Below are 24,763 nucleotides of genomic sequence, written 5' to 3'. Positions count from 1 at the left end.
GCATTGAGTCGAGGATGCAGAATTTGCCATTTTTTGTAGGAGAATGGGCCCTTCAACATAACTGTCCTCTGCTTCCATTATCGAGAGTTAAAAGTCATGAAAATATTGATATCCTATTTAAAGCCCAAACCCGAAAAAGACATTCAAGGAAAAAACCATAAACTAACACGCAAACTTTCATTAAAAGGCTTTCCTAATACTCTAAACGATAGCTATTTTTTCTCATGTTGCTGGGCATTCATTCAAGCACCTGAATTTTAGAGGATGTAATTTACTAGTAGTCTATCTAAGGATCACATCGAGAACACAACGCTAACAAGGGCAAAATTGATGCTATCCTATTTTAGGATAAAGACCCTCAAAAGCCATACCCTATTGGACATTTGTACATACCTATCTAGCCGATATATGGGAGTACTTCCCCCCCCCCGCCCTTCCCTCCCACACGCACGCACACACACACCCGAGGACAACAAGCAGGATGGAAAGGTCGGTACAGTTCACATTGACCCGACGAAAGTCTCTTTCAAAGCTATGCCTGAGTGTAAACTATCCCTTAGTTAAAAAGAAAAAAAAAATGATGCTGAGATCACTTTTGGCTGGAAAAAAGTTGGACGCAAATCAATACTGTCGATGTGGGAGTGTCAAATGTGATTCAACATGTTCAATGAAGTTTCTGTTTACAGACGTTTGCCGGCGAACAAGTTTAGCTATCCGTTTAATTGATAAGAATTATATATATGGGTTGATTGCTTTACCATTTATGAAACTTGTGCATCGTCCTCCCTGACAATGAAACAGTTTTATACGGGTGTTTAACAAGGTGAAACTCTGCGGTTTTAGTATTATAGTTTACTTGAGAAACCTGAAATGTCTTTCTCTAGGGCTTTTGCAATGCTGTTTTTGGATAAGGGTCGAGGTTACCAAGAGATGGCTCTTCAAGGCATACACATGGCTAAATATGGGCCATTATTCAGTTTACCGCTCTATATACCCTTCAACTAACACCGCCCCTTACAGAATAAAGGAAAATCGATGAAACTGAAGTTACAAAACATAATTTATTAAAGATGGGGCGTTGGATTTACACATCTAAGAGAACGGTATGTTTTCGTCCAAAAATTGGTCCACTGGACAAATTCGACCATGTTTATACTCTTATTCTGGTCCATTTGGCTATTTTGTGGGTGGTTAGTGTTGCTTCTGCAGTACATGCTACTCCTAACCCGACGAGACCGCTTGCGTAATGGTGGCTCATTTATTTATTCTTTTATATGCATGTAAATGAGCCTTGCTGGTCTCGTTTGAAAGTAAGAATTCTTTTGTATTGTGCACATGCTAACGAGGTCAGAAAGGCTAATTATCATACATATAAAGAATATATTACTAAGCCGCCATTATGAAAGAGGTCTATAAGGCTTTTGGAAACGAAGAGTTCTTGAGCTACCAGCCACTAGATAATTTTTCTTTCATTTCATGTCATACCTCACCAGGTAGAGGTCTCCGCCATTTTCTCACTCTTCCTTTTTTTTTACTACTGTTTTCCTAGTCAAATTTCGGTTTTGTTATGTCTTTTCACGGCTTGTTCTTAAGTTGCTTCTGATGATCATGATTACGTTTTGTCTTCAGAACCAGCCTGTGATAAGGTCTCTTAATTCCGCTTCTCTTGCCTGCCCTTGTCAATGGTACACCCGCTCGACAGCATCTCCTGGGACAGTAGGCGGGGCAGAACTGTGGCGTATGTTGTACGCACTGCACGGGGCAGGGGGCAGGAACAGGCATGGGTTGAGTAGCAGGGTATGGAGCTGGAAAATATATTGGCGGTTCAGGGTATGACATAGGAATTACTGGTACTGTGGGAGCAACTACTGGAGTCGAAACAAATGGTAAGCTGGTAACAGGATTGGAGCATTGAATTCCAGTTGAACACACTGTACTGCATGTAGGAGGAACACAGGGGTTTGGACAGCCTACAGGCTTGCAGCCAGAAAAACCTGAAGGAAACGTGACTCCTAAAACAGAAGAAAAAAATATGAGATTGAAGCAACTTCCAGTCAAGATAGTTAATGTGATAACGCTAAAGGATTTTTTGAGCCCTCTCATATACGACCTAGAAATAACGACCTGATAAGCTTCAATTTTATTTCAGGGCTATGAACTTGAACTGAGTATGACGCCATGGGCCTTTCTCACAAGGCAAATATTTTGTCCCGAGAGACTAAAGCAGCTTTGTATTACCTGTCTAGCCTCGCTCCCAATTTTTCACTACGAGGTAGAGGGTGGTTTCAGTCTCCTGGGACAATATGGCCGCCGTGTGCCGCCCATGCTTGTCCACTCTCATTTTGACATTTCCCCGTAAATTTAAATACTAAAGGCGCTGGCTTGTTTTACTCTTTTTCTCCTCTCATCCTAGTCATGCCATCTGTTTTTCATTCCTTATTCGTTCAAATTATAAAGTATAGCTTTTGTCGGCAGGAAAGACATACCGAATAGAGCTTCTTTCATAAAATAGAAAAACCAAGAGAGAGGAAAGACGGTATAAGGGACAGTTGAAAAGAGGCACGCATTTACCTAATATATAAGTTCCCTTTAACCTCCTTCAGATATAATTTCAAGGGAAATAAGGCGTTTTGCAGCTTTCGTCACATGCGAAAAGCCGTAAATACCGCTGCCTGAAAAACACTGTGTGGTCATAATACCGATAACAAGGGGCAATGTTATCAAGTCACCCTCGTTAAAATGAATAAGGAGACGGGATTGGGTTGACTTGGGAAATTGTGCGTACCTCTGGAAAATTTCTAGCTACGCCCTTGTTGAGGCGATTTTAGGCGTCTGCAAAGGACTACAGGACTGATCTAATTGCTATGCATGCGGTACTATATTCACTTTTGTAGCCTCTATTCAACGCGACTTTAGTCTAAACCTATGCGCTAGTACAAGGTACACAGACGCCCCTATCTACGTACCTGTCCCGTTGTATAGTCTCTTTGGCAGCTTGTCAACTGGAATACTTCCAATATATCCGGTTTTAAGTAGATTAAGCAACAGCTGCACGGGGTTAGATATGGTGCTAAGAAACTTCAGATAAAAGTCCACTAACAGACTTCCAGGTCTGCGAAGAAACAAAAGAAACTTAGTAGTATAGTGCGAACTTATTTAACCTCCATTCTGAGCAGGAGTCTCAAGAGCAGGGTTCACTGCCAATGACGGATCCAGACCTTCAGATAAGGGGGGGGGGGGGAGGTCATCCAGTAAGACCACAACTTGACATAATAGGAATAGAGAGGTTAAGTAACAAATGATGTGTAAACACCCTCGGAGGCCCAGAGTTTACAACAGGTTAACGTTCGCCCATGAAAATGCCGTCGTTCCTAATGGTTGCACCTACATTTCCCAAAATAACGTCTTAGCTTCGGCTTTTACTTGCATTGTGTTTCTCTGTCTCACACTTGTAACGCAACGGTCGCTCACAGACGTCCTAGCACAGTACTTCACAGCCTTCCAAGAGAGAAAGAATTAAATATATACGGTGCGGACGAAGCATATAAACGGCAAATTTGATCATCGCACTTAGAAATGTTATCCATTTACCGTAATGATAATTAAACATGGAGGATAAAAAAGAGCCGAAGTGAAATGCAGGCTTCAGTGAAATCCGAACTCTGACTTTATGAGTGACCAGCTAAGCAATATGCGTTTTCATTCAAGTTAAACTGAATAATGTTTGATGTCACCACCTACCGGAAACTTTGAACACGACATTGTGTTACTGCTTTTATAGCTGACTTAACCTAACGGAGAAAACAGTTTGTCAGACACTTATTCAAGACTGACCGAGACAGTTTAAAAAGAAGTCTACATCGGTTACGTCATTCAGTGAGATAAATAAAGCTGTTCCTCACCCTGTCACTACTTTTAATAAAAAACGAGCGATAGAAGTAATGGAAGCAAAGACTGAACCGGTGACCATAAACAACGGAGCAAAAGCGAAAAAGACCAAAAATGAGCAAATCTCTTGTTCCTTCTCTAGTAGCCCGAGTAGCTGGGAATATGTTGGTGGGTTTTTTATTTTGTGGTTCGTAAAGTAAGAGATACAACCGCGCGAAAGCTGAACCGAGGATGAAAAGCAAAACGATGGGCGAGGGGGCCTTCTCCCCACGCCCCTCCCCTATCGTTTCCTGTTTTGAACCTGCTTCATCATTCGCGCTGCTCTAACTCTTACTTTGCGAACCACAAAAGAGAAAAAAAAACAAAAACAAAAATACCGCCAGCTACGCGGACTACTTCTCTACCCACTTCTATCGAGTGTCCGCCGTAAGCTTCTGTCACTATCAAGAACTTCACAAAAACAGAATAAAGTTTGTTTTGAAAGAAACCGCCATAATAACTAAAAACAAGAACAAATCAGATTTAAGCGGAGTACGTTTTGAAGGAAAATGGAAGCTTATTTCTTACCTTACTACATAGTTGTTTTTCAAGCCTCTTGAACTCAGAAGATTGTTTGTTGTTCAGCGCGGGATGGTGTTTGCCACTGGGTATTCGCACCACAGCATTAAAGGATTTCACAGGGGAACCTTTGAAAGCAGTACAATAACTAATTGAAAGGCACGACCATAAAATTGACAGTCGCTGAAGACGTGAAATCGCAATGTTTTGTTGTGCGTGCGTTCCCATTTTGGTTAAACCTTCACAACATAATAAAAAACAATATTATTCAAAGACCGTTTGTGCCGCAAAAACGGTCCGTACATCGTTCAACTTCATTTGGTGGTAAATGTCTAGTTTACAGCAGAATGAAGTTATTTAGAATTGCTGATTTGCATAAAGAATAAAGAATGGCAAGAGAACAAACAATTATCCTATTACGATTGTCCGAATTATTCAAAACAAAGCGTCTGGCTAAGAAAGGTTAACTAAAATAAGGCTACCAACCTGGCCTGTTTGTAACAGAAGCTTTTGTCCTCGGTCTTGGGGTTGTCGCCACCACTGGTTGTGTAGTTGCAGCAATTTTTGCCGTTATGGGTGTGCTTAAACTGGGCTTTTTGGTACCGGTGAGCACCCCTGGTTTAACTGAAGACCCTGGCGATGGTGATGAAGTCCTTGGTGACGTTATTACTGCCACTGTTGTTGGAGCTAGGGTTGGTTTGCCTGCGTTTTTTGCGGCTGCTGCTGCCTGGGCCGCTTTTGCTGCTTGCGCTTTAGCTGCAGCCTTGGAAGCCGCCGCAGCGTTTTTTGCTGAAGCTGCCTTTGCATTGGCTACCGCTGCTTTGACAGCTGCTTGTTTCTTAGCTACTTTGGCTGCATTTGCTGCTACTTGCGCCTTTGCAGCAGCTGCCGCTTTTGCTTTTGCCGCAGCTTTGACAGCTGCAGCAGTCTTCGATGCCTTTCTTGACCTAGCTGCGGCTGCTCTGGTGGCAACAGCTGCCTTGACCGCGGCTGCTCGTGCTTGAAGCTTAGCTGCTGCTTTGATTGCAGCATTTGCCTTTGCTCTTTGTGCTGCTTTCTGAACTGCCTTTGCTTTAGCTGCAGCTGCTGCCCTGACAGCGTTTGCTTTCCTGGCAGCTATTGCTGCCTTCGCAGCCGCCGCTGATTTCTTCGTTGCTTGCGCCTTAGCCGCGGCAGCCTTCTTAGCTGCTGCAGCTGCTTTTGCCACAGCCATAGCTTTGGCAGCAGCCCGAGCTTGCGCTGCTGCTGCAGCCTTTGCTTGCGTCGCTGCTTGTCTCGCTGCCGCAGCTTTGGCTGCAGCCGCCTTTTTTGCAGCCATGGCTGCCTTTGCCTTTGCAGCTGCATTAGCTGCTGCTGCCTTTGCTGCGGCGACAGCTTGTTTTGCTGCTTGCACTGCTTTGGATTTAGCTGCCGCTTTTGCCGCAGCAGCAGAGTTTGCAGCAGCAACCGCTGGTGACACAGTCACTTTAGGAGTTGCGGCAGTTGGCTTTGGAGTAGCAGTTGCTACGGTTGGTACAGTTGCTGGTGTAGCTCCGATGAAAACCGTTGCAGGAAGCCCAGCTACTCCAGGACAAAGCACATCATCTAGGGTACTAGATATAGCTGTGAATTTAATAATATTAAGTCACAAAGGCGTGAGCATTTTCGTAATATTTTACAGATAGACAGTACGAATAACAGAATGGAAGACAGTCGGGGGTTGCAATGGCGTGATGATGTGTGACTTACTCGGAATGGAAAAGTCAAATGGAGCATCTAGACCATATGAAGCGCTAAAAGCTGAAAGAAAAGGATGTAAAAATAATAATGTTATTATGGTCATATGTATTATAAAGGTATAAATTTACTTACGATACTGTTAGAGGACGTATGCGCTATTTACCTCTTTTTGCACTTCCCCCTTGGACTTTGCTTCTTCGCTGTACGCATGGCACTGTGTATACAAAGTAAGGCACGTGTCATGAACAATCAAATGGGTCGAACCTTCCTATAACGTAATGTCCACCTTGTAGGTGACAGTTTCCAGAAAAATGGCGGATATTGTAATGACCTTTTTTGGGGAGGGGGGATAAAAACCTTTTTGGGTATAAAAATTTTTATTATATAGCAAATTCATGCATAATGAAAAATCAAACTATACAGAAACCAACAGTTTACAAAAATGGGAATGTTTATAAACGGAAGCGAATGTCTAGTTGGTAGGTCAGTTTGTGCATTATTGTTTATGAGTCTTAAACAGCTTTTTGCGGGAAGGTTATTTTGGCATTTGGGTGGTATATACTATGGGGCAAGAAGTGAGAGATGAGAGGTGAGATCGGGGTCTTTAAAATGAGAAAAACTGTATGGACTGTCCGCAGGGACAGAGAATAGGAATGTTAAGGAGAGGTTGCCCTTTGAGGCCGTTAGAAGATATCAGGCTTTACTTTAGCTGATTTGCTTTCTCAGGTTAAGAGGAAAAAATGTTCTTTGTAAAGCTAGCCACTAATTGTGCAGCTGTGAATGGACTCTGAAAATTCAGTTCGTAAGAGGTTGAAAAGGTAAAGCTACACTCTAACACATAAGAAGAAAACGTACCACTCTAAACAGTTGAGGCGGGGAGGTCCCTTATTTCAGACTAAGATCTCATTTGATTCATAAGGATTTTCCAAATCAGAGATTAGCAAGGCCACAAGGCAGGGAGATAATACCATTTGTGCCCTTCAGCAAGACTTAAAACACTCCTGAAAATGGGCGTTTGAATATTTCAATTATATGCATGCCAGCCTACCTTTATCGTGTTTACTGATGTGTGAATGGGAGATACCACGGACGTTTCGGCTGTGCTTTTGAGATCTCAGCACGTTCACTTCCTCTCCGCTGTTTCCACTGAAGAGAGCTAAAGATGCAGGATTAATCACGGAGTGCCCTTGACCGTCCTTGTGAAGTTTGATGGCATTTACAAGTCTTTCAGTAAAAGCCTCTTTGACGCGTTTCTTGTCTTGATCCAAAAAATATATGTTGGTAAATACAGGTAGGAATTAAAAAATAGTCATCTTTCAAAAAAAATCCCTACGTTCAAGCCACCCGCTTAGGTTAACGAAAAGAACAAGAGCTCCACTTAGCAATTACCTGCACTGCTCTGTCCTCGCTTTACTTTGCGCTCTACACGAGGTACGTCACCGTTTCTGCAGCTTGAAAAAATCGGCCTAAATTTTGCCAAATTTGTGGTTTGATCCTTGTCATGCAATCTCCCTCATCATAAATCCCTTTTAAATCCTTTATAATTTACTATTATCTCCGTGTTTTCCATATTACCAAACTAACGTTTTGAGGTTTGTTTCGATTTCAAGACTTCATTCAGTACAGAGCCTCCTTTTTCGTCATTCATTATATTAACCAGCGCATGCGTAATGGCTTCTCCTGTCCGAGGGCGCCACGTGACCAAACGAAACCATACCTATGCTCTGGAAACTAGAATTGGGTCAGTGTTATGTCAAATTCCTATACAAGAATGGCGGTTTGGGGGTCAAATCCTTGACCAGCTTCCCGCGAAGCCTGGTAATATAAAGCTAATAGGGAGCTGAAGCAAAGACGACGGTGACGACAACGACGTCAAAAAAGCAATAGTAACACATCACGCTTTTATTTTTCTTTATTTCGTTGCCGTCTCTTTACGATTACGACGTGAAAGTGCCTAATTTCACATTTTGTGGAGGACGTGAACACAAGACAAGACTTTCTCATTCTTTTCCTAAACTTCTGATACAGTTTTTTCGAATTTAGCTCCTGACGAATTGAACGAAATGGAATAAAGCAGCGTGAAAACAGTATTAAAGCCCCGTGCAAACGGACGCAATATTGTTGGCCAACAAATCCCAGCCTTGTTGGATGTTACATGTTGCGTCCGTTTGCACACCTTGTTGCATGTTGTTGGATGTTGTTGCGCAAAGTTTGAAACCGGTCAAACTTTTCAGCCAACAACTCCTAACATTTCTTTTGTTCCGTGATCGCCGAAGCGTAGCTTAACAGTGTTAGATCTGTTTGTACAGCTCTTCCAACATTGTTGGGGCCGCGAACGCTCATTACGCATGGATTACCAAGACTTATGGGTTGTATTCTGCCCACGATGCACTGCAGGTCCCAAACTTGTTGGAAGTTGTTGCATCTGTTTGCACACCACTGCCAACACGCACGCAACAACTCCCAACGTTGTTGGCGCAACAATGTTGGCAGTTGTTGCGCCCCGCCGTTTGCACGCAGCCTAAGACGTTTTTGTGGCTCTAGTCAACGTTGTTGAATAAACTCCCTGGTATAAAAAAAAAACGGATGCGTCCCCCAAACAGTCCTATATAGCAATTCGATACAACACCAACCAGCTTTTCACGCTCGTCCTCAAAAACGCCAATCGGCAGATTTACCAGACAACATAACGTTACATGAGAACGAGAAAGGGCGCAGAAAGGATTGAATGCGACTTCCAGGCCTTGTTCAATTTGCGGCCGCTCTGCCATTGGTAAAGCCTGTTTTTAGATCTGCGCGCGCCGTCGTTACTGTGGTCGCGTTATTTTTGCGAAATCGGCTGCCTAATGGTACTTCTAGAAAACCTGAAAGAATGGCTGGGGTGTACACAACAAAGAATTGCTTGAAGAAAAACCAACCTTGCTCTACGCAGGAAACATACGCCACAGTCAAAAGACTTGTAAATATCATAAGCAACCTAAAAGGAAACGTATAAAAACACTCTTCAAAATTTCAAGTAACACAGCACAACAGGCATCGCCTTTAAAAGATGAATCCATGAAAGGGCAGTTCTTCAAAATCTACCAATTTTGCTTGTGAAAATCTTGGGTGACCTTTTTACTCGTCTTTCCAGGCAGGTTGAAGTATTTCCAACACTTAAAATATAATGTTAACGATATGCTAACGGAGTCGAGAAAGAAAGTCATGTGGCACCATTTTGGGCAAGTGAAGCAGACCATGATGGTATAAACATTTTGGAGAGTATTCCTAAGTCAGGTTGCATCTTTGCCGCCTTACAATGCTTTATTTTTTATTATATTTTAAAAAGCATGGATTATATTTTCGATTAAGAGTGTTGTTTATAGCTTTAGGGTTGTTTTATGTAATAAAATTCTAAAACTGATCAATGGCACAATTTCCAAATAATGCACTGCCCTGTAATTTTTAACCAAGATCAAACTTTATTATTTTTGTTGTTGCTATGTTGTAAACCGTATTTTAACGTTATTCCTTTTGCTGTTAGTTTTAATTAAAACAGTCCGGCTTTTGCAAGAAAGTCAAGTTGACTAAACACACACGAGCTCGCTTAACAGGTATTGCAGAGAGTGAAAAACAGAAATATTTTGATAACCCCTCGCCGACTGGTTCTATTATTTTCGTCAAGCCTTTATATCAAGTGGAACTTTTTTTTTATCTCGCTCATGATCGCTCGTCCTATCAGCAAAAGGAATAAAAGAATCAGAAAAAAAATATTCACTTACTTCATATTTTCTTGGTGTAGTAGGTAATCAACCGCTCACATCACAAAAGCGAAGAGTCGAAAGTTTCTCTGTAACGTGGAGAGAACCTGACGAATCGGAACTCGGCTTGAAGTGGTTTCTGTTTTTAACGTAAGGTCATGTTTCAAAAATCCCAAACATAAACTATTGCTTGTGGCTGCAAGAGAAAATATACAACAACCTTTTGACTTGATGGCCTTAATAACAGGAAAAGTAATGTTAATCACCAGTACAAGACAATTAACAAGACAAATCAAGTGCTACTCAATGAAAAATCCCCTTGATATCCACTTCAGATGACTGCGTTTCAAGTAATTGTCGAAACTTTTTTATGATCCTGGTGTGAGACAGTAGTGTTAGTAGTTGTAGCCTGTGTAGTTTGCGGTTTTGTCGCGCGCAACCGTTCAAACAAAGACTACATAAAAGCAGCCGTGTAATAAATTTGGCTTAAAAGCCATGAAAAGATCAGTCAAAAAGCTGCAAAAAAGCACCCCCGCACTGATCGTTCGTCCAGGTATTTGTGGGTTGGGGAAAGCAGTAAATCCCGGAGATGTCTCCGTGGTTGCGGGTTCTGCGATTTTACATCTTTTTTAAAAAAATCCCCTCACCCCTTTCCTTTGAATTCCAAAAAATGCTGCGAATTTTCCCCTTCCCAGGGATAGACATATCCGTGATATATTCCCCTGATGCGCCCCGGCTTCCTACCTCTGGGGACAAGCTAAACCGAGATTAGGACATAGAGGGATAATACGAAGAGGGCAAGATCTTAAGTGAGGCCCTGGGTTAAAGGCGCGCGAGGAACGAGGGAGTAGTAGCGCGCCCCTTCGCGTTTCTCTCGCGTCAAAAGCCCCCTTTCCCTTCCCTTTCAAATGCCTGCCACGCAGGCTAGCCGATGACAGGTGCATAATACCAAGACTTCGTACTTCAATGTTATCACTTGTGTTATCGACGATCTTGTCGAAGATACTAAGTCCTGTTTTATCATTATTTTTAGAATTTTCCAGAGTATTTTTCTTTAAATTCCAAACATTTTTGCGACATCGGTTCCCGAATGCATTTCCATTACTTCATAAATGGGCAAATATAAATGAAGATTAATTAACTGACTTTTAATACATAATTTTCTAGCCTACAAGTACAGCTTTCTCTCCTCGTTCCTCGCCGCTAGGGACGTTTTGTCTCCTGCAAAATGTCCCAAGAGGCGAGGAGCGGGGAGACGCGGCTGTAACAGGCTAAGAATTTTCCGAAGATTGCTCGTTTGCACGTGACTTCACGGCCGCCATGTTAGTGGTCAAGAACAAAAGCATTTCTCTCCTCTGGCCATGGGAACTATACACCTTTTTCATGTAAATTCTTCTTGCCGCGTTGTCACGTGGTTGCAAACCTATAAAGCTACAAGAGTTTTAGTGTCGTCACCGCAACACTAAAAACGGCACTTAACTGGGGCCCCTGTTGGCCGCACTGGCCAAACTTCACAGCGCTCATCAGTCGTACAACCACCACGAAAAAAGATGACCGGGTATGACTCAGCAGATTCAATTACATGTTCTTGAAGTTTTATTCTCTTTTTTGAAATCATTAAATTCTTGCAACATGCTCCGTCTGTTAAAATTGTTTTACGTTTACGTCCGAGGAAAGGTGAAGGTCGGGTTCGGTCCCGTTCCACTTGTGAGACGCTTGTGATTGGTCAGTTCTTTCGACGAGCCCGCGATTTCCCGCCAAACGCGGAAAAAAAATGTTTTATGCCCTCAACAACCTGTTCAAAAGTCTCCTGAGAAATTAACATTTCAGCATTTTGATTGCAAATTACGCAGCTTTTTTCAGACAGTAGTTTTCATTTTCAGTTTTTAAAACTATTTCAGAATAATGATGCGCCTTTAACTTGCCAGTACTTGCTAGAAAAAGTCAGTCAGGATCAGCCAGATGTGACAGTCATCGGATGTTTACATCGAAATTTCGCTCAGTGTGGGCTCTCAGTATTTGGCTCTGTTTATTGCGAGTAATATAAATAAGAGATAAAACCCTTTCACGGTGTCATTAAGAACAATATTTACAGAGGGCATTGCTCGTAGTAAACATGGATGAAGGAGGAGGAGAAAACATGGATTTCACTACGAAAATTGCCGAGCGATCCGAGCAAGACTTACTTCCTCTGAAAGAAGATTTAGCGGAATGGCTTTCAAGAGTTTTAAAAGAAAAAATTACAGCCGAGAACTTTATGGACTGTTTAGAAAATGGTGTCCTGGTTTGTAAACTCGCTCAAATTGTGCAAACAGCGGCTCGAGAAAGCATCAAGGCGGGGAAGCATGTAAAACCATTAGCTCCTTTCACTGAGAAGTTTCATCAGAATGCCAAATCTGGGACGTTCTTCGCTCGGGACAATGCAGCCCATTTCTTGCAGTGGTGTCGGCAAATCGAGCTTCAGGACTCCGTCTTGTTTGAATCAGATGGACTAGTTCTACAAAAACAGCCGAGAGAAGTGGTCCTTTGTTTACTTGATGTGGCCAGAGTGGCAGCAGATTATGGGATTGATCCTCCGAAACTGATCAAACTGGAAAAAGAAATTGATGACGAAATCGCTGCCGAGGAGCAGAAGAAGCCAGATTTAAAACCAACCAAGAAGGAAAAGAGAATATCCAAAGCAATGAGCATTGATGCTGAGGTAAGAAGCCAATATTCTGCTCTGTATTTTTAATATCACTGAAAGAATAACGAAATATATTCAACTTCGAAAAGTACAGCTTAGTGGGGAAGTCTTGCCAGGGATTTTAAATTATGAAAGCTGTCCCGTGGTCATCGAATGCGGGACATACGCCTTACCCCTTGGCTTGTTTTGTATCGCATATTTGAATTAAAAAGCGAGCAAAATGCTCCTACGTGGCTGTTATTGTCGAAATTATTGCAGGAATGTACACCACTTAAAATTTAATGAGTTAGTGAAAGTGTCAATAATATTGTATAGCTGCCAATTCTGAACACTCAAAGACTCGAAAAGACGTCAGTTGGAATGTTTTGTTTTACATAACGGGCAGTGATTTACATCTATTAAGATGAAAGTCACCTGTCCTCAATAACTGGCAAAGTTTTTATCAAGTGTACTGCCCATAAATAGGCAAAAATCAAAATATCATGGCGTTCAAAAGTATTTTGAAGGAGGTAACAATGTCTATTTTCAGGTAAAAAATTATCTCAGGCACACTGTTTTGCTCAAAAATTTGCTTTGTCATTTATGCAGGAGGTAGTTTATCCACAGAAGCATCTTTAATATTGCTACTTTTATTGTCAGATAAAAATACTTCAACAACAGTTTAGCCAATGCCAGACACTGATCTTATTCTAGCCAAAAATTCAAAAAAGAGAAGTCAAAATGCAGTAAAGATATATCAAAATTTACTCATTTGGCTGGGCTCACTTGAATTTCAGCACCTGAATCAGTGTCGGTCTACATCCATTAGTTCTGGCTGAATCATTTCAAACAGATTCATACGTCGCACTTCACAGGATGTTTATTCCCTAAATTTGATTCAACTCATGAAGTACAGTGTCTAATGGGGCTTAAGTTATGTGGAAATTGGTGCACACTTGTAAAATGTTAGTTTATGGCTCCAATTTAAGGAGCTAAATTTTCCTTTGCTGTGCAAATTTTGTTCTTAAACTAAAGTTTGAAGTGTTTATTGTTCTAAGGTTGCAAGACTAGCTGCAAAATATAATGTGAGGATAGAAAAAATCAAGGAAGGGAGATACATTGTGGAAGGAAAAATAAACATTTTTGTCAGGGTGAGTGTTTCAAAGCCATCATCCTTCATTGCTATATCATCATCGGTTGACTGAAAAGCAGTTGACTGTAAAGCATCTCCAACTGACTCTGTTTTGGACAATTCACTGTGGCTGAGTGAAAAGGAGATAAGCCTCTAAGAAGTGCTTATTGGAGTCCATCCATATCTGGACTTGGTTGGAAAAGGACTTCTACAGTCTCCCTGGGGTCTTCTCCCTTGGAGGGGCTCATACATTGCGTAGATGTTGGTGGGTTCATCCTTTTCCATGCAGAAAATGTGGGCAAGGAACTTGAGCTGTTGTGAGATGACTACCGATAGCAAAGGGCTAGTGCTAATGAGATAGTAAATTGTGTCATTTGAGACTTAAACGGAAATAAAATTTGAACCTAGGATAGGAATCAATGAATCATGAATATGCATGTCCAGTTGGAAAGAATCCCTTTGACGGTTTATATTAAAAGCCCGGGGGGGGGGCCACTTGGTATTTTTTGGGTGGGTATGTGCCGCCCAGGAATCCAAATTGGCACCCCGTTCTAAAAAAAATTTCCCCTAAAATTGATACCCCGTTCTAGAATTCGCCCTAAAACTGATACCCCATTGTAGAAATGGGCCAATTTTTTATACTCCGTTCTAAGGTGCAAAGAGTACAACAGTTTGCTTGTTAACGCATTGAACCGTATTTTTAAAAGCAATCTGTCCTTGAATAATTTCAAATGGCTGCTTACAAAACTGGAGCTTTCATGCGTTCGAAATATTATACCCCGTTCTAGAAAATGCCTCTGAAATGGATACCCTGTTCTAAATCAGGAGCTTCAAAATCAAGAACCCGTTGGGCGGCACATACCCGTATAGGCAATGTATGGGAGTACCCCCCCCCCCCGGGATTAAAAGTAATTTAACAAAAGTAAACCTATCAGATACATGTAACGGAAAGCAAACAATAAATTTCAGCTGAAGTTGACTGAGCCAATACATCAGTAGCTAGTAGAAAACGATGGGCCCTTAAAAAATATGCAAAATACAACTTTTTGTATTTGGAAGGTACCACAAGTAGAAAAACACTGACATCTATGTAAGAAAAATTTATTTCATTGAAGACAGACGGTGTACATGACAAAAGCCTGTTGTCCTAAAAGAAAGTTAATTACTCTTTGTAGATTTTAAGAAACCATGTGATGGTAAGAGTTGGCGGAGGATGGGACACCCTGGAAAACTTTCTTAGCAGGCATGACCCTAACAAAATTGGAAGGATACTGACTTGTGAGTAAACATGATTATATTTATTATGTTATATGATCTTGGTTTGCTATTTTTTCATAAGCATTTCCTCTATGTGATAATTATCTTTACTGTCAGAAATGCTAGGGTAGGAGGAATCTTTTTGTCTAGTTCAGCTCAAATGTTGGTGCTTTTGTTGACAGATTTTAATTACTTAATAAATTTTTTTCTTGGTGGGGGAGGTTGTTAGAGTATAGGTACTCATATTTGAGGAAATATGGTAGGTATGTTTGTTATGCTAATTAAAGCTTCTTGTTTAAAGTGAATACAGTCAAGTGCCATTAGAGCGGACACTGTTGGGACCTTAAGTTAGTGTCCTTAGTGAGAGTCTGTGATACCAGGAGTTTATTTCAGTCAAACATCTGCAATTTATGTCTGCCTGGAATTTAGCTGCTGTCCTTATTATCAGGGTGTCTGTTATAGCAGGGTGTCCACAAGGCAAGAGTTGACTGTAAAGAGTGTGTTTATTCAATTTTACTGTTAAACTTCACAGTATGCCAGTTACAGTAAAAAGTACACCTCCTAGGCAGAGCTGCAAATAACAATAACAACATTTCTTATTTGTCTGACTAAAAATGGTGACCTGCTCAGATGTGTACATGTTGCAGTTACAATCTGTTCTCAGAGGTTAAACCAAGATTTCTTAATTAATTAATTTTGCTTTACTCTGTTAGTGACTCTTGTTAAAGTGTTTTTTTTTGCTTTGTTTTTGTAGTATTGTTAATGTAATTATTTAATGTGATTATCAATAAACATACAAAAATAAAAAGAAGAAAAAAGAAAAAAAGATTTCTTTTGGCTCCGCCTTTCAGGTTAGGAAACAAAGAAAATTCGACTGAATAAAACTAGGTTAAATACTGATTTAACCTGAGATTGTTTTTACCTATAACATAATTATATACCACATTTTTAACCTTGTCCATTGGAAAGAAAAATTGTATGCAGCCCTACAGACGAAAAACCCAATTCCCAGTCATCTGTCACTTCATGTTACCAAGGTTCCCTTGTAGTAACCTAATGATGCTTTATCTTATTTCCATAGCATCACCTCAGCCTTGTAGTCACCATAATCATCATCAACTGGCTGGATTGGCAGCATGCTCTGCTTCAACATGAAAGACTGATACCATACACATAATGTTAACTTTAACTTTAATTTTTTGGGTACCTTACAAAAACAAAATACTGAACAGTAATTTCAGTGTTTTAATACAACAGACCCTTTCATTGAATTGCCAACAATGGCCAAAGAAAAATTTTAAGAAGAATATTTACAAAATTTCATTGGGTGCGTTCATATAGGTAATAGCATCATTTGTAGAGATATTTGGCATAAATACCAGGAGTGATATATTTTTTGAAATTGTTATACGTAATTTTACAAGCCATTTGTCGAGTAAAATTTGAGACAATTTTGAAATGTCACTCATGGTATTTATGCCAATACAAATCATGCTATTATTTGTTTATACTACTACCCGCAAAAGGTTTGTTATTTTCACATTTAGGTATATCAAATTAAGCTGAAATACCACTGCTCTAAGCCAATCAAATTGCAGAAAGTACTCATGTAGTAGTATAAAAAAATGAAATACAACCATGCAAGAGTACTGCTTTTTATATGTATCGATGTAAGAAATCAGACAAGATGCTGCGTTTGATCTGATATCTATAGAAACCAAGACAGGTTGAAAAAACGAGGTACAGTTCTGCTAGCTTGAAAGTTTCTGGATATCAGATGAAAAACAGTGCTGAGTGTTGGATTAAAAAGTTGAAATTGAGGAAAATTTACAAGCTGACCTGCTTATATCTCCTTCACTGAATAAATCACTATCCAGAGGATAAGTATTAAGAAAGTCCATTGCATTATCCATTGAATAGAGATTATGCAGTGAATAGCATTAAAAAATCCACATTTTAAAAAATCTCGGCCTGAGATCTCTTTAGCCACCAAGTGCTTCCTTTATTAAAAAGTGAAAAGTTGCTCAACATAGAGTTTTTCCTCCATACGCATGCATCTCTGATAGTTTTAAATTTGAGCTGAGAGAGAATCCAAACACTATGTATCCGTAACAGTAGTCTTGCTTTTTGAAAAGTTAGTTATCTTTTATTTTGACCTGCAAAAATTATGATAATTTATGTCAAGAAATTAATGTAGAGGTAAAACAGTGTAATTTCCTGTAGGAAAGTTAACAGACATCAGGTAAGAACAGATTTTTTTGTTTCATCAGTGTTAATTTTATCAGTGGTCAATTAATTAGGTCCCATTTTGATTATTGGAAGTTGATAAAGATTCAACAATGGAATCAAAAGCTTGTGTTTAAAATGTTGGGGACTCTTTTTGCAAAATTTGGTACTTTAAGAAAAGAGAGATGCTTATTCTTCGAGGTTCATATCCACCAAAGGATTTGTTTCTTTATTGGCATACACATTTCTATTATTTCAAATTGTACACCTTTTCCAAAATGTAGGACAAACCAGCTAAAACCAATTTTATCTAAGTATCACTTGGCAGCTTAATACCCTAGTTTGGAAACTCTTTCACAGGGTTGGTATTTTTACAAAACCTTTTTTTGATACTAACTAGAAAATTTACTATGAGGTGCTTTTGTAAATTTTGTAGGTTCATTTTTCTTCCATCCAACAGAAAATATTTGATACCTGAATTTTGTCAAAAGTTGGAATGATACAATTTGCTAAATATGATATACACACTAGCATGATCTGATCACAACAGATCAGTATGTATTAATTTGGTGTGAATAACATTTTCCACTATGTTTTGTCAGCATGTAACACTATACTTTATTGTCATGAATATAAGTTGTGATACATTTTTTTTCAGCTGACAATATTTATCTCATGATACATGAGTACACTTTATTGTTGTGTTGCAGCCTTAATATAATATTATTTTGTCAGTGGTATTTAGTTATACTGCAGCTGAAATGGGCAAAATCATGACTAATCTACACAACAAGTCATGTTAAAAATGTTGCCTTTAAGGAACCAAAGTTTGTGATTTTAAAGCAATGCTGTTTTATTTAGATTGATATTTGGAATTTAATATTTATAAATTAAATACATCTGAGTAACTTCACTATTTAATAAATAAGTGCTTGTTTTAATTAGTACTGTTGCACAATTTTGTTACCAAGGATGTTCTATATTTTCTAAAATAAAATTCAGTCAAAGAGGAGTTTAATTTTATGACATGTATAGATTGGAGTTAATAAAGAAGAATCACAAAGAAAAATTGGTTTGCACGTATTTATTTTTGTAATTGGAGGTAAATTTTGTCACCCTGTTTTAATATCACTTGCAGTGGTAAACAAAGAAATAAAATATTATGCCATTTAAGCCAATGGATAGCCCTATTTGTCAAGGGCACTTGAATTCAAATCCGGAATAATATACCAGCTCTAGATCCTCAATATATACACAGCCAATAATGAGGTTCAAAGAAATTTGAAATGTGCAAAAATGAGCAAGAAAGATCCTCGTTGATCATCATTGATTTTTCACTAGTCTCCCTTCCTCAGAGGCTTCTTTCTGTCATCAATCTTGTACCCAGAGTCTTCAGGTTGTTTGGTCAGCCGGGTAAAAAGCCTGAAGACTCTGGGTACGAGATTGTAATGTCATAGCATGCTGTGGAGACTGGGGAGAAGCAGGAGCCAATTATTAAGAGAAGCCAATAAAAAATTAGCACTCTTCTCAGTTAAAAATCTTTTATCATGGCTCACATACGAGCTATTCTTCTGCAATCTGTTCGATTCTTTTCTGCAGAGAGGAGAGTTTTCTTTATATACTTTCAATACTTTGCAGCCAATTGGATCCTTTACAATGCTGTAATCATTGCATGTTACTCTTTAAATCCAGTGCAATGTTCCAACACACTATCGCTGATCAGTTTGTCCCTGAAAAATACCCTAATTATAGTAATTTCATGATGTGCAAAAAATGTGAAAAGATTAACTTCAAATAATATTATATTAACGAAGAAGGAGAATTCAAACACCAGCTTACTGGTATGCCTACCAAATTGACTGCACTTTATATCTTTTACACTTTCTTAGGATACAGTTTTGTTAACTAATTTGTCCTACATACATGGCAATGCATGACTATTTTATTGAGAAGAAGAATAATTATTTTATACTACGCTGAATTTTGAAGATTTCTTTAATTAAAAATAAATTATACCATCCAAAGAGATTTGATTCAAGCCTCTTTCAGCCAACAGTCCACTGCAAAGAGAAAAAGAGTCAGATTAAAATATTGTTACTTCCATCATTAACATGAAGACAGCTTCTAATTTTTAACCTTCGGTGACACTGATACCAATAAGAATATTCTCTGTGCTGGTCTCCCTTCTAATCATGGTACTTTTAATTAGTTAATGAGGAGAACAAACTGGGCTCGAAAAAATGGAAACTCATCTCTTACCCCTTGGGCAAAGGCCCTGGCAAATCTATTAATATTACTGAAACGTAAACACAACTGCCGCAGTTTGAGGACTACTTTTCCAAAGGGCAAGTAAGAATACCAGCTTCTTTCAATCACTGATTTATTTATTAATTTAAAAATCAAACAGAGACACTTAATCTTGTTTCATCATTTTCTTTCTTGCCATTAAGCAATAGTAAACTTTCTCTGTGTTTGCATAGCCTTTACAGTGGTACAAACATGAGAGGGAGCTGGGAGAATTCAACACAGTTCAGCCTGTGATACATGTAGTTTTACCATGTCATGACATGGTCATCACTAAAACAAACAAGTTACACACTTGGCCATAACAGTAATTTTATTACCGTCAGTGTCTAGATTCTTGCACAATATGCACAATTTTTTCTTAAGTGTCAATATATTATTACAGTCAAACTGGGAAAACTGTGAACACCAGAAGTATTTCTGGAATGTTTTTGTGTTGCAAGAAAAAAGCCAATCAGGCGTGAGAAAACTGAACTGCAAGCCATAACGTTAATTAGTTTGTGGTTTTGTGGCTATAGTTCGCATGTCCTGATCTTTGCTGTGATTGGTCATAACACAATAAACATTCCTGAGATATAATTTTCAAGTTTTTGCAGTTTTCGTACTGTAACTGGCAAACAAAGTTTGAGTCTGAGTTTTCAAGACAGTCGTGGGTTCTGAATCTTTTGGGGATCTGACGTTTGAGTGAGGTGTCACTGGTGAAAACGTGTGTCATGTGTAAAGGGTTGACAGTATATCTACTCTTGAAATAGATACTGAATGCAAAGTTGGTTTGTGATGCACAATTATAATTTAGGTCAGTTGTTTTTTTTTTCCACTGGGCCCACATTGATATCAGCATTTTATGCTGAAGAGGTCACCTGTGCTAAATTACATTTATTATAATTATTATAATTTATCATTATTATTATAATACAAAAAGTGATAGGATTGACTGCATATCAAGAGATGACAGTATGAAAAATAAAGAAAACACACAAAAAGTCTCAATGTTCACCTTTAATCCTCCCTCTGATGGGCCTTGTTTTAGTGCTTGTTTCTCAGCTTCCTCTCTTCTTTTCTGTTGTCTTTTAAGTCTCTCTGGATCTTTAACTCCACGACTATCAGCCTAAACACAACAAACAAGTGTTGATTAATTATACCTGCCAGCTCACATGCATTAAGTGTGTGTCACACACCTGTGAATCCAAAAGGTCAACCACATGCATACAGAACAATTTCACATACATTACTCTTAACTCCGGATGACTTGTTCGCTGACCATTAATGTGAGAAGGTGAATTCAATTTCCACCCAAAATAGTCCAGTGAATGGTGATCAATGTCACATCGGAATCCTAAATTATTAGCTAACCGCTCATTATAACTCCCCTCTGTAATCTCCTAAGATATGCATGATCTTGGCAGGATGGCACTAAGATTTGGTGCTTCCCACTGCTACATTCTAGGAACATTTTTGTTTATCTTTGGTAAAGTTCAGTAGTCGGTTTCTTTTTGGAAATTCGCTTAAATAAGGGTACGAAAAATCACATGCATTGGACTTTGGAAAAATGGCCTTATGGTAGATATGTTGTTTAATCTTGGACTCCCGGAACAATTTTCAAAAATCATTTGGAATTGATTTCAAAATTTTCACAAGAATTTAGTCATTGGAGTTGATTTCAGCTTCAATCCAAACTGTGCCAAGGTAATGTTATAATTAATTATTGTAAAAGGTAGTAACACTGATTAAAATAAAAAATATGATACTAATTACTAGTAAATATTTATGACGACATAATTCAATCAACCTACTTAAATTTATTTTCGTTGCAAAAATAACAATTATTTTATACCTGCCAACTCTCACGCCTGCGGGTTGAAAACTTTGATCTCACGTCGGCTCACGCTTGCGGGCCAATTTCTCACGCCTGATTGAAAAATGTGAGTTGTTGCCGTCTTGCTTGACACAATTTCCAAAAATATGTTAACTCAGACCCATGTAAGGAACGAAAACCATGTGTAAAATGAATAAATGACAACTGACCTTCCTCGCGATCTCTGATTTTTGAAGTGAGAAGCACTAGGAGCGAGCTCGCGTTTATACGCGTCCTAAGACTGGGACTCGATAACTTAGCCTTCGGCAGACTTCGGACGTCTTCGGAAGACTTCGGACTTCTTCGGGAATCTTCCGAAATGATCGTGTCGTCTTCAAAAATCCCAGCACTCCCAGGATAAAAATATCACGCTTATATCTCAGAAAAAGTTGGCAGGTATATTATTTTGTACACACAGGCACAGTCCACATCCACATAATTACAGAAATCCCAAAAGGCAAACGAGTATGGATCAGCCCTTGCATGGACACTTGTAGACTACTTAGTGTTAAGGTGGCTCAACCCAGTATTTCATAGGAACATCCTCCATCTTTGAATCTCTTATACTTAAACAAATCGATCTGTATTGCAAACGATTATGACATGGGTTTACTAATACAATGAACTTTATCGTGGTATTATTTTTTAGGCGATCGGAATAAATGTCACATGGCAATGACGTCACAATGGTTTTAGCTCGAAATCGAATTTCAGCCCTGTTGGGCATTTTCTTTTGAAATGCTTTACCCTACATATTCTTTAGATAAATGTCTTCTGCTGTGTGGAGTTTCAAAAAAATCCCTAAGAGGAATTTCAAGATATCTTGGAATTTCTATAAAAAGGGTATAAGTTATGCATGCACTGAAGACTGGACTTAATACAGACAAATTTGCTACTTTTTGCATGTTTCCGAAAAGGTTTTATCACTCATTTGTTTGCAAATGACCCTTATACACTCTAGAAGCCGCTGAACGCAAGTACACTTGCGTGATTAAGAAACACATGAAAATGTCTAAATTAGGGTAAAATGCAATGCTGAGCTCTTTTTGCAATTCTAAGACTACTTTCATGAAAACAGCAATTAAAACAAAATTTGTCAATAGATTTTTTTAAGACTTTTTTAGTACAGTAATTGATCCGTGTACTATTAAATCCCTAAATTTCGTGTCGATTGAAAACTTCTCCAGTTGTCTTATATGGGCAAAAAAGTGAGCAAATATTAAAGCGATGTCATATATCTGGCTAAGTTTTTGCTCTGGGACCTCCTATTGTCTTGAGTTTAGCACAACATCAAACTCCCATGCAGCACACGAGAATTTCGTTACTACACTTGGTTGCACTCTGAAATCTTTCCGAAATATGGTGATGCTGTACAGTGCCAGAAAACAGTAAATCAATGTTGGATACTGAAATACCAGAATAATTAGCCTACGAAAACAGCTGCCTCTCCTTGCTCCTCATCACTAGGGACGTTTCACCAGGAGGGATGACTGTGTCGCAGTGACAGAAATTCCATACTGATGATGTAAAATCTGTTCAGAATCTGGTCAGGAGCTCTGATTGATCAACAGCATAGTTATATTGTTTTATTAACAAATGACAGGTAAATTGAAAGATGAACAGTGACAAAAGGCAAATGTAAACACACTGAGTCTACTACAAAACAGTCAATATTTGTGGAATACATTTCTCTGTAGAAAAAACATTTGTGATTTGCTGGAGCTCATTCACAGCAGAAAACAAACACTTTAATTACCATAATCGACCACGAGAAACATAAATCAAACGGATTTACATTTGGAAGTCCATGACTACCAGATTTATTATGTAAACAATAATTTACATCATCAGTATGGAATTTCTGTCGCTGATGAGCAGATGTCTCTCCTGGCAAATGTCTCTGGAGGCGGGAGGAGCAAGGAGAGATGGCTGTTTTCCAGGCTACAGAATAATGGTCTCTCTTACTTGTTGTTGCCGTCTTAATGCAGCCTCCTCTTGTTGACGTCTTCTAGTTTCCTACGAAAAAAATATGAGAATAGACCTTATTCACAACCCGCCATCTTTGCACAGGCTAAAGGACTGATGGGAAAATAGCAATGTCACGTGGTTTCTCAGGGGACAAACAAATGATAAAAGCTACCAATGCAAGAATTTTGCCGTCCAGTTTGTTTACTCTAGACAACTGAAAATAAAGAACTTTTTATAATAAAGACGATAATGGCAAATTATGGGTAGAAGTAATCATTGTTACTACTCTGGATGCTGTGGTGACTGTAGAGTGTCCTCCCAGCAAACAATAATGACGTAAATGCAAGGCTGTGCTCTAAGGAAAATTGAAGGGAGCCCAGTGCTCTGAAACTGTAAAATCTAGGGTGCGCAGCATATGTTTTGTATGAAACATCTCAGATTTTCTAGTCACCCGAGGGCAAAAGTTAGGCGCCAGGCTAGGGGCCACCGGGCTCTGCTAGAGCACAGCCCTGAAATGTTGTCAAAACTCAAAATGTACTTTGCTACACTATTAAGTAGTTGTCTTGTTTTGATAACACAAACAAACTCGACGGCGATTTCTTGCGTTGGCAGCTTTTATCATTTGTTTGCCCCCTGAGAAACTATGTGACATTGCTCTTTTCCCATCAGTCCTTTAGCGTGTGCAAAGATGGCGGGTCGTGAATAAGGTCTATTGCATCAAAGATACCTGAAATGCAGAAAGTAATTTATTTTTAATAGTCCCAAGGCTTATCATAACAGTAACTACAATGAAAGTACAATAAAATAACACGCACATTATTTCCCTTTCATACTGTCGTGATGGTCATGCCCTTTGTAGATAATTTACTACTTGAAATTAAAATAAGAATGGATAAGGGTAGGAGAGTTTGGTCAAAGATGTTTTTTTTAGAGCGAGTGAGAGAGATAAAAAAAAATACAGACTAAGCTTTATCTCATTTTAACTCAGGTACATGCAGGATGACGATGTGTCTTTAAACCTGACAGATCTGATCAATACTTCTTCCACTGTTTTCTTGCTTGTTTTTTAAGCTTTTTAAAATATTTTTTCATTACCCTCGAAAATTATATTTTGATATAGGGTATTTTTTAGAATTGGTTAATCAAAAGCGAGCCCTAAATTTAAGTTTTTACTTTAGCATAAGCTTAACAAGCTTTCACACAAAATGCATGGCATGGATTCTGATTCATTGGACTGTCAGATCAGCAACGACATTAATACTCACTGGATCGGCATTTTCCACTTCTGGTTGTGGACTTAAGCAATCGAGGCAATTCCCCATTTTTTCAAATGTAGAATTCTTACATGCCAAAGCAAAGGGAACAAGCAACGTGCCTATTAATTCGCATTCGATTTAATAATCTTGCTCTCAACAATAAAATGAAAGGCGTTGCTGAATCACAGTGTTGTC

General features: G+C 39.0%; 3 protein-coding genes across 3 annotated transcripts; 1 reads left to right on the top strand and 2 right to left on the bottom strand.

Annotated features, from left to right (window-relative positions):
• Nucleotides 1-1,575: 1,575 nt before the first annotated feature.
• Nucleotides 1,576-10,001, bottom strand: LOC140934179 (uncharacterized). The gene is made up of 10 exons (XM_073383851.1): nt 9,927-10,001; nt 9,084-9,142; nt 7,253-7,423; nt 6,329-6,379; nt 6,175-6,225; nt 4,933-6,048; nt 4,456-4,574; nt 3,742-3,791; nt 2,967-3,112; nt 1,576-2,012 (listed from the first exon to the last, which is right to left on the bottom strand). The coding sequence occupies exons 1-10, from the start codon at nt 9,929-9,931 to the stop codon at nt 1,576-1,578; spliced, it is 2,205 nt and encodes a 734-aa protein (XP_073239952.1). The 5' UTR covers nt 9,932-10,001.
• A 1,578-nt stretch (nt 10,002-11,579) lies between these two features.
• LOC140935833 (growth arrest-specific protein 2-like) lies at nt 11,580-17,410 on the top strand. The gene is made up of 4 exons (XM_073385409.1): nt 11,580-12,606; nt 13,629-13,721; nt 14,878-14,980; nt 16,041-17,410. The coding sequence occupies exons 1-4, from the start codon at nt 12,022-12,024 to the stop codon at nt 16,112-16,114; spliced, it is 855 nt and encodes a 284-aa protein (XP_073241510.1). The 5' UTR covers nt 11,580-12,021; the 3' UTR covers nt 16,115-17,410.
• Nucleotides 17,411-18,373: 963 nt separating this feature from the next.
• Nucleotides 18,374-24,763, bottom strand: LOC140935834 (uncharacterized). Its single transcript, XM_073385410.1, has 4 exons — nt 24,578-24,763; nt 23,310-23,360; nt 20,487-20,597; nt 18,374-19,245 (listed from the first exon to the last, which is right to left on the bottom strand). The coding sequence occupies exons 1-4, from the start codon at nt 24,632-24,634 to the stop codon at nt 19,231-19,233; spliced, it is 234 nt and encodes a 77-aa protein (XP_073241511.1). The 5' UTR covers nt 24,635-24,763; the 3' UTR covers nt 18,374-19,230.

The sequence above is a fragment of the Porites lutea genome, chromosome 4 (assembly GCF_958299795.1).
Source record: "Porites lutea chromosome 4, jaPorLute2.1, whole genome shotgun sequence".
Classification (NCBI taxonomy): Eukaryota; Metazoa; Cnidaria; class Anthozoa; order Scleractinia; family Poritidae; genus Porites; species Porites lutea.
The sequence above is the reverse complement of the archived record's forward strand: the minus strand, read 5'-3'. Positions and strand labels throughout refer to the sequence as shown.

Bases quoted from the DNA above. Each gene is read 5' to 3' on its own strand.
- LOC140934179 (XM_073383851.1), bottom strand. The intron at 6,226-6,328 runs GTAAATAGCGCA...CTTTTCTTTCAG, and splicing joins AGGGGGAAGTGCAAAAAGAG to CTTTTAGCGCTTCATATGGT. The intron at 2,013-2,966 runs GTACGTAGATAG...CTTCTGTTTTAG, and splicing joins GAGACTATACAACGGGACAG to GAGTCACGTTTCCTTCAGGT.
- LOC140935833 (XM_073385409.1), top strand. From the start codon at position 12,022: ATGGATGAAGGAGGAGGAGAAAACATGGATTTCACTACGAAAATTGCC. The intron at 13,722-14,877 runs GTGAGTGTTTCA...TACTCTTTGTAG, and splicing joins AAATAAACATTTTTGTCAGG to ATTTTAAGAAACCATGTGAT. The intron at 14,981-16,040 runs GTGAGTAAACAT...TTATTTCCATAG, and splicing joins AATTGGAAGGATACTGACTT to CATCACCTCAGCCTTGTAGT.
- LOC140935834 (XM_073385410.1), bottom strand. From the start codon at position 24,634: ATGGGGAATTGCCTCGATTGCTTAAGTCCACAACCAGAAGTGGAAAAT. The intron at 23,361-24,577 runs GTGAGTATTAAT...TTTTTTTCGTAG, and splicing joins AAGTGGAAAATGCCGATCCA to GAAACTAGAAGACGTCAACA. The intron at 20,598-23,309 runs GTAAGAGAGACC...TGTTGTGTTTAG, and splicing joins CATTAAGACGGCAACAACAA to GCTGATAGTCGTGGAGTTAA.